The sequence below is a fragment of the Chelmon rostratus genome, chromosome 8 (genome assembly GCF_017976325.1).
Source record: "Chelmon rostratus isolate fCheRos1 chromosome 8, fCheRos1.pri, whole genome shotgun sequence".
NCBI classification, from domain to species: Eukaryota; Metazoa; Chordata; class Actinopteri; order Chaetodontiformes; family Chaetodontidae; genus Chelmon; species Chelmon rostratus.
This window is the reverse complement of record NC_055665.1, coordinates 11,323,479-11,337,765: the sequence shown is the minus strand read 5'-3', so window position 1 is coordinate 11,337,765 and position 14,287 is coordinate 11,323,479. Positions and strand designations below refer to the sequence as shown.

At 40.9% G+C, this 14,287-nt stretch overlaps 1 protein-coding gene across 4 annotated transcripts; it reads right to left on the bottom strand.

Moving 5' to 3' along the window:
• Nucleotides 1-4,811: 4,811 nt before the first annotated feature.
• u2af2a (U2 small nuclear RNA auxiliary factor 2a) lies at nucleotides 4,812-14,152 on the bottom strand. Of its 4 annotated transcripts, none has more exons than XM_041941989.1 (12): nucleotides 13,547-14,152; nucleotides 12,555-12,696; nucleotides 10,639-10,674; nucleotides 10,205-10,308; nucleotides 9,617-9,768; nucleotides 9,351-9,467; nucleotides 9,061-9,217; nucleotides 8,859-8,938; nucleotides 8,363-8,485; nucleotides 8,135-8,221; nucleotides 7,021-7,269; nucleotides 4,812-6,923 (listed from the first exon to the last, which is right to left on the bottom strand). In XM_041941989.1, the coding sequence occupies exons 1-12, from the start codon at nucleotides 13,593-13,595 to the stop codon at nucleotides 6,789-6,791; spliced, it is 1,431 nt and encodes a 476-aa protein (XP_041797923.1). In that variant the 5' UTR covers nucleotides 13,596-14,152; the 3' UTR covers nucleotides 4,812-6,788. The 4 variants fall into 4 exon arrangements, with proteins under 4 accessions (XP_041797923.1, XP_041797924.1, XP_041797925.1 ...); XM_041941990.1 differs by having other exon boundaries at nucleotides 9,079-9,217; XM_041941991.1 differs by lacking the exon at nucleotides 10,639-10,674.
• Nucleotides 14,153-14,287: the final 135 nt, after the last annotated feature.

The following is a 14,287-nucleotide window of genomic DNA, read 5'->3' as shown; positions in this document are numbered from 1 at the left end:
TATCACAATATTTCTAAGGACAATGTCTGGTAAAGATTTTACACTTCCTTATAGCAAATGTGTGCAAAACCACATGTAAAATAATCTAGCTAATATTCAGAGCAATAAACTGTGTTTTACTGTAAAGCATTACATGTCACCAAACTCTTCATACTGTATAGGAGAAACAAAAACTTAAATAACCAACAATGTCAGTTGACTCGTTCTGAAAGAGAAAACTCCATGGGTGGAAGATCGTGTGATATGATTGAAAGCTCCAGAACAGACCAGACAGATAAAATGGTAAGACTATAGCATCACTATGGTATTCTGCCAAGTCAATAAAGGATAATATCAATTTATAACTTACAGCAAACGCTGCAAAGAGATGCAATAGATAATTAAGAGCTGACAAAAAGCAAATGTATGCATGTCTCTAATAAACCAAAGGTTGGGGTTGACACCCAGGCATTACAATAGTCCTCCAACATTAACTGTAATACTGAATATCCAGACTGCAGCTGCTGACAGCCATGTTAGTCGTCATAGAATTACAAACCTTGATCACATTACATCCATATTAACCACAGGATGATCGGAGGGGTCAGAGCATGCCAGGCTACTCTACTGGAGGGATAACACAGACAAATGCTCACTTTGTTCCACAAGATTATCCTAAGCAGTGTCAACAAGCAGGTTTTTGAGGTTGATAATGCAACAGAAAACTGTGGTGCCCTGACTTAAGGTCTACAGCAGCTGAGGCGATGATAAGCTTGTACACACGGGCGCGTTTTGATGTTGTGAAAATGAGGAACTCTCTCTACCGTTTCACCAAAGAGAGCCACGGCCACCTGCGTGACATGTGGGCATAAGAAAGCAACAACCAACTAACGCACTTGAGTGAAAAGAAGAGTAAGTCTGACCTGTTTGGTGTGTGTTGTTCAGTTCGGGAGTAAGAGACGCTTGAAACTTAATAGAGGGGCAGAGTGGTGATGTGAGAGTTAGTGAGAGAGGGAGAGGGGTAGGGGGAGGTACATAAGGGTTATGGAAAGTGAGCGTAACAAGGGAGGGGGCTGCAGCCTGGTTGGTTAAAGCTGCTGATGATTTAATGTGTGTGTGTTTGCACTGCTGTTTGCCCCCAAGACTGCACCTGCAACTCATGCTCAAGCTCCACAGCGCCGTGTTCATACACACAGGTTTGAAATCTCAATGAGCAACAGCGCTGCAGGGTGGTCCGCTCACATGACGACAGCCCCGATTAAAAACATGTCCGTCTCTGTGACAGCATGTGTGTGTGTCTATTTTAGACAGCCACCTGTTAATGACATTAAGTAAGGGTGAAGGAGGAGCCTGTGTTTATGTGAGAGGGGCCATAACGTTTTACAGCAACACAGTATACTGTGAGGAAGTAAAAATCTGACACAGAGGCAGAGTGAAAGTGAAACAAAGAGGGGCACATATGGAGAGGGGGAAGTGAAGTGGAAGAAATGACAGAAAGATGGGAAAAGGAGATGGAAGAGGGATTAAAAAAAGTGATGGAACACTAATATCTGAGGCAGATGCAGATGTGGAGAGTGCTGAGTGAAAATCAAGCGGTTTAGAGGAGAAAATGAGAATGTGCAGCCCCATTTCATTCCTCACTGAACAAGGTCCAGAGAGAGAGAGACTTCAGGGACTCAGCCTGGTCTTATGGAAAGCTTTTCTTGTGGCCCAGCCCTGCTTGGCTCCTCCACAGCTTAGGTCACATACGTGGCGCAGGGAGAGGGAGGCCAACCCCAGCGGCCAGCCACACTCGGCGAGGGCAAGGAGAGGGGGAAGGGGAGCGCGGGAGGTGTGGGGGGGGGGGGGGTGCAAAGTGAGAGTGAGCCAGGCGCAGAGAGACAGAGCAGGAGAGAATCGGAGAAAAGGGACGAAACAGGCTGTAGGCTGTGACAGGAAAATAAACACCTACAATGTCCAGAACAGTCAAGCCCTGTTCCTTTTTGGGAGGGACGGTTGTGACGCCACGGTGCAGTTTGCAGAGGGACTTTCTCAGGGAGGGGGAAACATATTCTTTATTGCACATACATGCATCTATTCTTTAAAATTACTTTGCTTCTAATTACGCAGCCGTCTCTGCTCCTCCGTCGTACGAGACTGATAGAAAGCGCCCACAGTCAGTCTGAGGCCATCAATAATCTACAGTATGCTGATGTGAACAATGTTGTCTCTGCAGTGCTCAAGTGGCCCTGTCAGCAGCGCTGATTTATGCTTCAACACACTGAAGTGCACACATGTATGTTCATCTATGCAGCCATGCGCACACTGACCACACTTGTGCACATTACAGCTGCATCCAGTTCTTAGTTTGACGTTGGAAAATCATGTTGACTGAGAATATTTGCCTGATCAAAACACAAGTCTGGTGATGTGCTTTTCTTGATATCAACAAATCCCATAAAAAGAGCAAAAACCAACAATTAATTGACACGAATTACAAGTATTAGCCTGATATATCTTATTTCTCTGTGTCAACATTCTCCACTGTTGTCTAAACAACTACTAAAAATACATCAGTGAGCCACACTGGACAATATGGGTGCTGTAATTTATCCCACATGCACAGTTCCTGTGCAATGCAAGTAAATACAAGCTCGCAAAAAATAGTTTCCAACAAATATCAAAGCAAACATCATCTACTCCCATTTAAATTATGCATATCTCAGTGTAACTTCACTACAATTATTTAACAGATTTTTGCACACAAAACATATGAAAATGTACAAGTACTGCTGAAAAGTTAAAGTTGTTTTCACACAAGAACATTTCAAGGTTCCAGCTTCTATAATATGAGAATTTGCTGCTTTTTCCTTTTAATAAATGTAATACTGGATATTTTTAATACTTTTGGACAAGCTTTATGAAGTTGGCAGCATTTCCCACTATTTTATGAATTTCAAAAACCAAACAATTCAGATAATTCATCCATAATGAAAATAGTAATTAGTTGCAGTTCTATACAAAATAACAATTCCTGTTTATATTCACATACTTTTACTTAAGTAACATTTTTGATGCAGGACTTGTAACAGTGTTTTTCTACAGTATGCAGTACTATACTTAAGTGGAGATTGTAAATACTTCTTTAACCACTGAAAGAAAGCCAGAGGAAGTTGGAAAGTATTGAGAGATGGACTAATGGTCTTATTAACTTTTCAGTGATAGACACGCAGGAAGTCTAAAAATACCATACATTTTAGAAAAAAGGGCTGTGACACAGCTCCATCAGAAGCAGGGCTGCACAGGGGGGTTAAATTAGCCAATTAACGGTATTCCTCACTCCACTATGTTCTGTGCAGGTCTGCAGTTCTGCTGTTCTTCTTTTGCTAGTGCAGTTTTTTTCTGTTTCTTTTAGAAGCTGTCATGATAGAACCTTTGTTTTCACACTCGACATTTTGACTTATCATAGTAAGAAAATCACACTTTCTATTCGAGTCTGCCAGCAAGTGTGACAGTGAGCCACAATACAGGACCCTGAAAGTGCAGCAGCTAAATGAAATTCAACCATTTTTCATTTTATTACCTACAGTTGTGCTTTTCCTACTGTGACGTGTCAAAAATGTATCCTGTGAAAAAGGCAAATTCACATTTAACCCCATCTATTGATAGGATGTTTGCATAATCTAAACTCCCATTTGCTGAATGTAAACTGGGACAATACACACAGAGTGCTGCATCCATCCTCCTCCAGTGTTGCACTCTCCCATTGCTGCAGTGTTTTATCTTTCTGAATGAGGATCAATGGGGAGGCACTGCCCAGAATGACAATGACTATCGCCTGAGTTTTACATTCACCACTAGAGGGAGATAATGTATTTACAATCTTCACCGCAGCATCAGGCCTGGGGAGGGCTTCTAATGCCATCTAATAAATTTCATGTTAGGCAGCCTGAGTGACCTGATGTAGTATAAGAGGGGGCCGTTTTACGTGTACACTCTGGTGGACGTGGCCTCAGCAGCCCGGGAGAGCTGCGGTTTTATCTGTGCCCTCAGGGAACAACAGGGCAGAGTGTTGCATCAGTGGCCCTGCTGTTGGGTTTTGTGCAGTGGGGTGCAGCGATGCAGATGGAGATGGACGGTATAGAGCTGACACAGGACATTATATCATGTCAGAGATTTGTTGCTTTTCTGAAACTGTTTCACGGGAACTCTCTGTCGAGAAAGTCCCAGGTGGACACAGTTTGTGGTATTTATCGCTGCTGACCAAAACTGTGCACTCATGTGGATTGATTTAAAGGTGAAGACCGGACTCTGCTGTGAGATGATCACGACTGTCTAACTGAGAAGTTAATCTGTGAATTACTTTAAAAATAACACCTGAAATGATACTTGAGATATTGAATACACACTTGCAAAACTCTAACATGCATTTCAGTAAGTTGAGGAGGTTGCACTGCCAAAGAAAAGGCATTTTTGAATAAGAAAAACGTATGAAGCTGTGGAAAATCTACTTGTATATCGTTACACATGCTGGTATTATGTTGCAGTATGAGAAGTAATACAGAATATATAAATGTCAAATTACATAATACATTCAGTGGAGTATTTTAGGTGTGAAATAGCTCCATCGTTTGGACGTAATCTTTAACTACAGGGCTTGATAAATTATGCTATCGACTGAATGGAAGTGACATGGCTCCAGTCTACTCCATCTCCATAATTAACTGTGAATGTCATCACTCATTGGTTGAATAAAACTCTGCTGCAGTGGGGAGAGAGGAAGCATAAAGAAGACAGACATCATGTAAATTCAGTTTTTAATCAACATTTGAAAACAAATTGGACAAATGAAAGACTGTTTTTGCTTTTTATAAACTAGATGTGGTTTTTAGGTTTTAAATCATTTAAGAAATCACATTTTTTCCAGAGAGAGAGGAAAAGAAAAGAAATTAAATGACACAGTGACACTGAGAAAGCAGGTTTCAGAAAGAAAGGACTAACATCTCATAAGTGTTATCACTGACACAATCTCTCTTCAGCGCTGTCTTAAGCAACCCAGGGTATCAAATGAAAGCAGTCTCAAGCCCGTACAGTGTGAACATGTGGTCCTCAGAGAATCAAGGGCAGAAGACAAGGGAGATAAGGGAAAAGTAGATTTTGTTTAAGTACATAGAGTTTCTAACATCCCATCAACTACCTCTTGGATTTTGTGAAAATCCCCCAACAGCTAAAGAAAATAAAATCATGAGAGCTTCACTACTAAAATGTGAAATGATTTAATTCATTTGTTGAAATTTAATTAGGTGCATGATAGTTAATCTTTGCCTGCAGGCTTTAATTTCTTCAATGAGCTATTGCAGTATTAGGTTTAATTTTATTCTTTTGTGTGGACAAGCCATCGCTGACAAATTTATCCATTCTTTTTCGAGCAAATGAGGCTGGAAGTTGACAGAACAGAGACAAGTTGTGGGGTTTTGGTTTCACTCTGCAGTACAACAGGAGTCGTGCGTATTAGTCATGTGTTTATTTGGTCTTGTCAAAGAGGTGAGATGTTGAAGAAAAAAAACAACAACAACCGGGTGCAACACATCTCATCTTATATCCCAAATCTGATGAGAAACGAGGGAAACTAAAACTGATGATGCAAGGCTGAAATACACGATAGTGACATCCACAAACATACAGACATCATTGATAGAGGGGCAAGCCGAATTTCTTTCCTTTGCGAATTGACATGTAATAACATTAAGGCTTTTTGGTAAGGAAGAGATGAATCCAGGATTAAATACCAATCTGTTCTCCCCATCTTCCTTATGAATTAACCCAGATCTGAACTGCTGAGACAAAAACAATCTCACCTGTTAAAAGCTGTGCACAAAAGATGGATGTGAAAAAAAGATTAGAGAAAATATAAAAAGAAAGAAGAAATGTTCTTTTCTGCAGTTGGTGTTATTCTGCGCTCTGAATACAAGGTGATATTACAGCTCAAATCAGTGAAGCTACACACAGTATTGTAACAATTACAGTTAACATTCAGATAGAGTCCAATCAGACAACAGATTCTCTGACACTCGTCCTGAGGGGGGCAGTAGTCTGATGAAAATGAAGAAACGTGAAGAAATGATCGAGTCCAAACAGAAAAAAAAACAAACAAAAATGAGGACTCTCCTCTCGCCTTTCTAATGACTGGGGCAAAATGGAAGTGGATGTTACAGCTACTGTATATCTACATTAGATGGTCAAACAAAAATGCCCTCATCTTGCTCTCCATCTCCCCCCACATCTCCCTTTCACAAATGAACACTCCTGTTTTCTCGACCCCTCTTCTCTCAGAATAGTCCAGTTAGTTCCCTGCTGCAATTCCTTCTTCATGTACTTAAAACAGGCTACCTCCATTTAAATACAAACCTTAAAGTGTGGCACCCCCCTCCCACCCTAAATGACATCCCTGTCTCACAAAGTATAAAAATTGTTGACCCCACCCTGGACCTATTATTACACACATTTCTCAAAAATCTTTGACTCCCCCACCCACCCAGCTACACCCTCAACACCCAAACCTAGCCCCCTAAGTTATGGACTGAATATAAACCCCCCCCCCCTTCTTCTCCTCTTCCAATTCCAAACATATGTTTTAACTGCTGGACATTTCACGTAGATCTCAAATGGCACATTGGATATCACCACAACCATTTGCCAAATTAATACTCTAAGATCTACTTGAAATGTTGCAAATCAATTGGGGAGGGGGGGGCTGATTTGGAATTGGGCAGCACACGATCCCTCCCTCCTTCCCTCATCCCCCATCCCCTTATCTCTTCATGCCACCTCTACCAGAAGTCCCGGCGGTGATAAGCGTCTGGATCGCAGTATTTGGTCACCACCACCCTGTTGGCAAACTTTCTTCCTGTCAGCCCCTGCATGGCCTTCTGGGAGTCAAAAACGGACATGAACTCCACAAAGATCTGCAGAGGGGTGGGAGAAAAACATTGAGATGATGACATATCACTTTTCATGACATTCAACTCAGGACAAATCAAACGTTAATGTAACAGTTCCTACCTTGCCGGTCCCAGGCACCTCCAGGCCGTCCACGGGTCGAGGTATCTCAATGCTCTTAACTTGGCCGTACTTGCTGCACTCGTCCCTGACGTCCTCCACAATCTCCTCATACTCTTCATCATCCAGCAGCTCCTCTGGGGCCACCATGTTCATCAGACACAGCACCTCAGTGGGCAGACCACCCATCTGAGTCACTGAGCTGTTCAGGCCTGGCACCTGCAGAGTCACTGGGGTCTGGTTTATACTTGTCTGGAAGCACAAACAATGAACACAACAGGGTTAATAATAATAATAATAGATTTTATTTAAAACGCACTTTTAATGGCATTTTTACAATACGACACAGTACACTTTACACTAAAAATCATTTTGCATCCTTAGGCAGTTCCGTTTAAGTCAACAATACACAACAACTTGATCTAAGTATTATAACTCACTGCAAGACATCTACAATGTCGTTCAATGTTGATCTTACTGGCTAAAGTAGCGTTCCCTGCTGTTTTGGTTATCTGGCTGTACTTGGTAATTTACTGATATTATGCTTTCTTGTTGAGAGAATACACTGCATATATCAGAATACATAAATGTAGTGCACCACATTTCTGTTCACCTTAAAATACATATAGCAGTACTTTCAGTAGCATTTATCTACGACAGGACGAATAATTGTGAAAAATGCCTTAATATGTATTGCATTACATTTAGGTTGCTTTCTGTGACACTATGATACACATTATTTATAATGAATGATGGGTGTGAAAGACAGTGGGTGCACTGTGATGACTGGTATAAAGCAAGTGATTACAAGTTTAAAAGCCATTTCACGCAGTGCTGTGCATGCTGCTCGTGTCAAAGAACCACGCTTTACACTGCAGCAGGCCGAGTGTCAGCAACAGCTGATGCGTGTGAGAATATTTTCCTCGACTACTCTAAGTTTACTATGCAGGAAATGTTTTACATGCGCAATTGTGAGCTATGTGCCCAGGATTGTAGCAGATAAATTGCTACAATAGATTAGATCAGCAATGTGCCTTTATTCATTTTAGAAACTCGAAAAGAGCATCCAGCCTCCCACCACCCTGCTGTGTCATCTGTCCAGTGTTTGGACACTCACCAGAGTGGCGTTCTTGGATCCCACACTGGCTCTCTGCACCAGGAGCTTCTTGTCTCCCAGCTGCATGCCGTTCAGCCCAGCAATAGCCTGTAACAATATTAAGATTTTTAATTTTATAATCAAAAACCCAAACAACTGTGGAAGTTTAAGTCTGATCATCAAAAATGTGGGGAATAATAATGTAATAAAAGTGTTGTGCTGACAGCTCTCTTCTGTGGCAATGGCTACCTGGTCATTAAGGTTGACATCAACATATTCACAAAAGGCATATCCTTTAGATAAGCCTGTGGCACTGTCCTTCACCAAGTTGAAGGCCTTCAGTGGACCAAATGACGTCAGTAGCTCCTTCACCTGAGACACATAAGAAAAAAGAGTAAGTGAAAGTTCAGTGATTTCCAGAAATCTCCACTGACTCCAGACAATGCCATCATGTGAACAACACAGCTCAAAGTTTAGTACTAACACCAAAGACATGGCTATAATCATTACAAACATAAAAGTATAGTACGTTTCTTCTCTTATCATCTCTCCTTCAGTGTTTTACCTGTCACTCTGTGGTCAAGTTTCAAAATTGGTGAAAATCCAAAAAACATTCCCCCTTTTATCAAATAAATAAATACAATCTCCTGTGCCACTTGCTATGGCTGGGTCAGTTTGTGCAGTGAAAGTGAGGTACACTGTAGCCCAGTTTAGAGGCAAAGCTGTTTCACGCAGAAACACTGACCTGGTCATCATTCAGGTAGTTGGGCAAGCCGCCAATGAAAAGCTTGTGAGCAGAATCAGGAACCACTGTGGACACCACACCTAGAGGAGACCATAAGATAGCAGTAAGACACATAAATAGTATAGCACAGGGAGCAAGCTCCTGTAAAGAATGAATTACTGATGACTTATGAATTATGCCACAAGTACTTAGAGTTAAAAACCATTAATTGTCTGTGTACCAGGCACATAGACACTGGGGTTTTCGCTCATGCCAGGCAGGGGCTGATAATCGTGGGGACGACGAATCTTGAGACTCTGGCCTTGAAAGATTATGCCATCAAAGGCCATAGCCTGTGTTGTTTCATCCACTGAACGGAACTACACACAAACAAAAATTAAAGGTGATTAAACTGCTCTTGTCATTATTTGTGTCTTATCAAAAGTGCTCTTCAATCATGGCTTAATAGACACCCAGGGAGAACAAATGACATGTTTATGAGTATTATCTGACCTCAAGGAAGGCAAAATTCTTATCCTGGTTGATCTGTACTGCAAGAACAGGGTTTCCAGGGGCCTGAGTAAGACCACCCAAACGCATCTGGGCATTGAAGAAGTCCATCATGGATTCCTACACAGAAGCGAGGGAGGGAATTGAGGAACAGACTTATTTTAATAAATGGTAAAGTTATTAAAAATGCAAGGATGAAATAGTCACATTAAGTAATCTAACAGGTTTACAAACTTGGACTCAAAGCCAAATGCTGTCCTGTTCCTCACCTCTGTGATTCCAAATGGGATGTTGCCCACATAGAGCCGGCGGGCCTGCCGGGTCATCTGGCTGCCCACTACAGGTACAGGTGTGGGAGTAACAGCCAGGCCGTCTGGAGTCATGGTTGGCAGGAGGGCTGTGGCTGGGATCTGGCCCGCAGCTGGAGAGAAAGGGCAGACAAGAAAGATTCAACAATCTAATATATATCATATCTATATATATATATATATATATATATATATATGTGTGTGTGTGTGTGTGTATATATATGTATCTATATATCTATATATATCTATGTATAAATATATATATACGTATATATAGATATATATATATAGATATACACATACACACAAAGATCTATATTTTAAATATATTTATATATATATATAAAACATATATATAAATACATTAAATATTTGTGTTTTTAAACTCTAATCATACTGTTGCGTGATGTGCATATTAGCTATGTGTTACAGTAATGTAACGTTGCGCTACTGTAGTACAAAACTGTAGGTAATGACAAAATACATTTTCAAGTGTGAAACTACAGAGCAACCAAAAAAAGACTCAAACGAAAAGAAAACAGATATTACCTTGCATGGCTTTGTACTGCATGGGAGTGATGTGTTCGAAACCAGGTGGAGGGACATCCCAGTACTTCTTCACCTTCTTCTTCTTCTCACGGTGTGGAGAACGGCTGTTGAAGGAAGAGAAGACAGGTATAATAAAAGCAGAACAATCAATCTGTAACAGATATCTCACATTAGCACAGCTGTTAACTACTAGATCCAATGATGGGTCATGTCTCCACAAATGTAGTACAAAATCTAGCAATCTAGCTTTTTGGGGGACTGCATCAATCAAAACATTATAAACTTGTTAACATGATGGTAAAAGGAACAGAAAAAAAACATCCAGGCAGACATTTACACAATGTGTCAATAGTACATAGAATCTGAGGCAGGTCATTAAATTGCAGTGGTTGCAATAATGCACAAACCGGCTTTGTGTTAGTTTGCTGTATTACCTTCCAGCATTGTCCTGGGGGTAGCTGGATGGTGAGCTGAAATGACATTGGAAGGGTTTCACATTTCTCTCAAATCAACCATGACATTCACCAACATTTCCACTTCACTAAATTAGAACCTGAATTTCTATGACCACCACCAAATACAAAAAGCTATCAGGAGCCTTGAAAATCTCCATTTCTAAAATCACAAGATCCTTTCACTTTCAGATGACAAACCAGTGCATTCAGTGAGCCTCACAGCTGACGTGCAATACCATTTGTGAACAACTAATGATGCAATGAAAGCAGAAAGGATATCCTCAAAAACACATAGCAGCTGCAAGGAGGAGGGCTTGAATTTTAAACCTTCTGTCCAAGTGCTTACACTGAGTGACCACTAGTAACTTGTTTTAAATTGGCACTGAGAGACAAAAAGCAACAGTCAGGCAAGAGGTCACATTCACAGCCAACAAGATCAGAGTTGACAAGCTGTACAAAAGTCAATGTTAGAAATAACATTCAAGCAATCACTAAGCCGATGTTTGGCTTCAAATTGTTAAATTTGCCTATACAACCATAATCCATAGATTTCACAATCAGTACCAGATGTACTGAAACGCATAATTTTCAAAAGATATCATCCTCAACACGTAATCATGTCCAAACAGATGTGGCGGTGTTACGTGTCCAGAAGCGAGTTTCCTGGACAACAGACAGGCTTGTCACCGTTGTAGGTGGTTATCAACTGTGTTGGTAGTGTTCTGGGAAGAACTTGCACCAGTATGAAAATTTTCCTGCAGCCAGAGGCCTAAAGAGATTCTATCACACTGCTGCTTAGACACATCATGAGACAATCACAGACATCTGATGTTATACAATACCAGAATGAATATGCAAGGAATCTAAAACGACAATGCAACTCTTCTTGCCTGAGTTCTATTAATACCAGCCTGCTGGATTTTTGATTCTAGAATGGATCTGAAATTGTTTAAAAAATAAATAAATGTAGTCTTGCTGTTTTGTGTCAAATTATCAGGAGCATAAAAGAGGTTGCAGCAGCTGTTGCTTTGTATATTTAAAAATTTGTCCCATGCACTTCAGGGAAAATTATTACAATGTCATTAGCACCTATGACAGACAGCCTAGGGACAGAGAACACACAAATAACATCATCCAAAATAGACTACATGAAAGTCAGCTTGGTAGTGAAGAAATATTGTTATTCATAAGAATACTATTTCATAAGATAAAGTGCAGTCAATTTTCTAGCACACCTAGCTCAGTCTTAAGTCAGTCTAAATAAAACACTGTGATCACAACTTCCTGCAGACACCTGTCAAGGTGTATGAATTTACACTGTTGTCCAAAATGGTATCAGCCAATGTTACAGAGACAAGCTCAACCCTTGAATTTTTAAATGGACAACAGGAGCAGGTTTGGAAGTACAAGTTTTCTTCTTTTCTTTTTTTTTTAAATCAATGGAAATGGATCAGTGTCATTTTCTGTGTGCATTTGCTTGAGTTTGGAATTTGTAGCCACCTACAGTACAGTAGGCGACTGGTTAGATGCCAAGACCAAGCCGAGAGTGTAGGAAAGCGATTCTGATGTGGCATAAATGCATGTATGCGTGCACAATTAGAGTGATGCCGAACTCCAAAAAGTGTGTGCATACTCATGTGCATTTGTGTGACCTACATTTGCTCTGAGCCATACAATGAACTAACCATAAAGCGGACTTAGAACAGAAAAAAAAAAGATTCTTTAAATAAATATGGTCAAAACCATTCTTAGTGGTGGTACTTAGAATGAATGAAACACTTGATTTTTATCCAGTTGTAATCTAATGAACTGCAAGGCCAGCAGGGAGAGAGATGATAATATGACACATTTGTTTCCACAGCTTATTGGTCCAGGTGTAGTATAAAGGTACTAACCTGCGTCTGTGTCTGCGCTCCTTACTGTCCCCACGGCGATCCCTGCTGCGTCTATCCCTGTCTCTGCTTCTCCTTTTCCTTTCTCTGCTACGGCTGCGGGAGGAGGACCGGCGGTGGTGGCGGTTCTCTTTGTCCCTTTCAGCTGCAGGAATAGATCACTTAGCAACTTACAGAACGGTATATAAAAGCAATACACAACTAGCCAGTGGAACAATGAAAACATAGCGACACACAGACAATAATTAAGGGAAATAAATGCATAGTTTAAACCTCAAAGACTCTTTATGATAAAATCACATCTTTTACAAAGGTGGTATGCTGAATAGCTACCAATCAATGCAATGTACACATTTTTCATAACATAGAAAACTAGACAAAAATAGGGATGTTAACCGAACTTCACATTCAAATTGTCACAATGTGTAATTTGGGGAGCTCATAAACTCAGGCTGTCTACTACCGAGGTGCAGTACATCGAGCGTAAATGTAAATAGGTTAAAGAGAGCTTAATGTGGGATAAGGGTAGTGGCTATGTTGGTGGCGTTACCGACTGGGCGCCAGAAAGCTGCAGGCAATAATAGGTAAATAGTACTGGAAATGTTCACAGGACGCGGCAGCTGCAAAGAATGAATGCTCGCTACCCAAGTCATTCAGTCAGCTGGCACAGACAGGAAGGATACCATGATATAGACTAACCCTGCCTTACAGAAACATTTCAAGTTATCTTCATACAGCTAAGCCAGCTACCGATAATCGGATATCACAGAAGCCCAACATTATTTAACATACTCATCCCAACGGATTTGTCTGACGAGCAACAGTAACTTACAACTTCATAGCATCCCAAATGGTTTCAAGACAGTGGGCTAATAATGTAGCTTACAATGTTCCAGCAAATAGACATATCCATGGATGGCTAAAATGATGGCAGCAATTCCAATCATAAGTACCACCAACATTTCAAATTCCTGATGTGCAACACATTCATTTACCTTGTTTATTTTCGGATAGCTGTCTTTCAAATTCGTCGAAGTCCGACATCTCTGCCAGTTGAAGGCTACTACGCGTTCAGTGACTGCGTTGTTCAGTCGGCGGTGGCTAGCTTAAGCTAGCAACAAAGTGCACAACACTTTTATTAAACAAGTGCCTCGATGATGTAGCTCAAATAAGTTTGCTTCAACTAGCAGCCTACGCAACAACACGACTACAAAATATCGTTAACCTGCACACACATTAGCCGTGTGGTATTCATTTACAACGTAACAGGCAAAATCATTGAGAAAGAAAACGTGTTCGCATGGGTTAGCCAGCTAATGTTAGCTAACTAGCTTGTAGCAAAGTCCAGAAGAATGGGCCTGCTGCTCCAGACACTGGTGTGGAAGCTCGTTAGCTAGTTAGCTAGCTAGTACGAAAGCCGAATGAATGAGACTCTTTTCAAAGCCAAATGCAAATCCCAGACGGTTACTGGCCTATAAGGCGCAGCTGTTTGACTTCATAAGTCAAATGTATATTCTTTCAAATGGTTTAAGCCAAGCGAAAACAATAAAGATTTCGGTATGCCCGCTTTTTTGCTCCTTCTCCCAGGTACCCCGTGACACCGGAAGTTGATGAATGACAAGTTTCCGGTGAGTGAAGAAGACGCTCCGAGGAACAAACTAAGCTTCAAGGTAACTCACATGGAAAGATAAGTTTCCACTTCTTCTCTTTCTTATAACCTGCTAAATATGTGATAT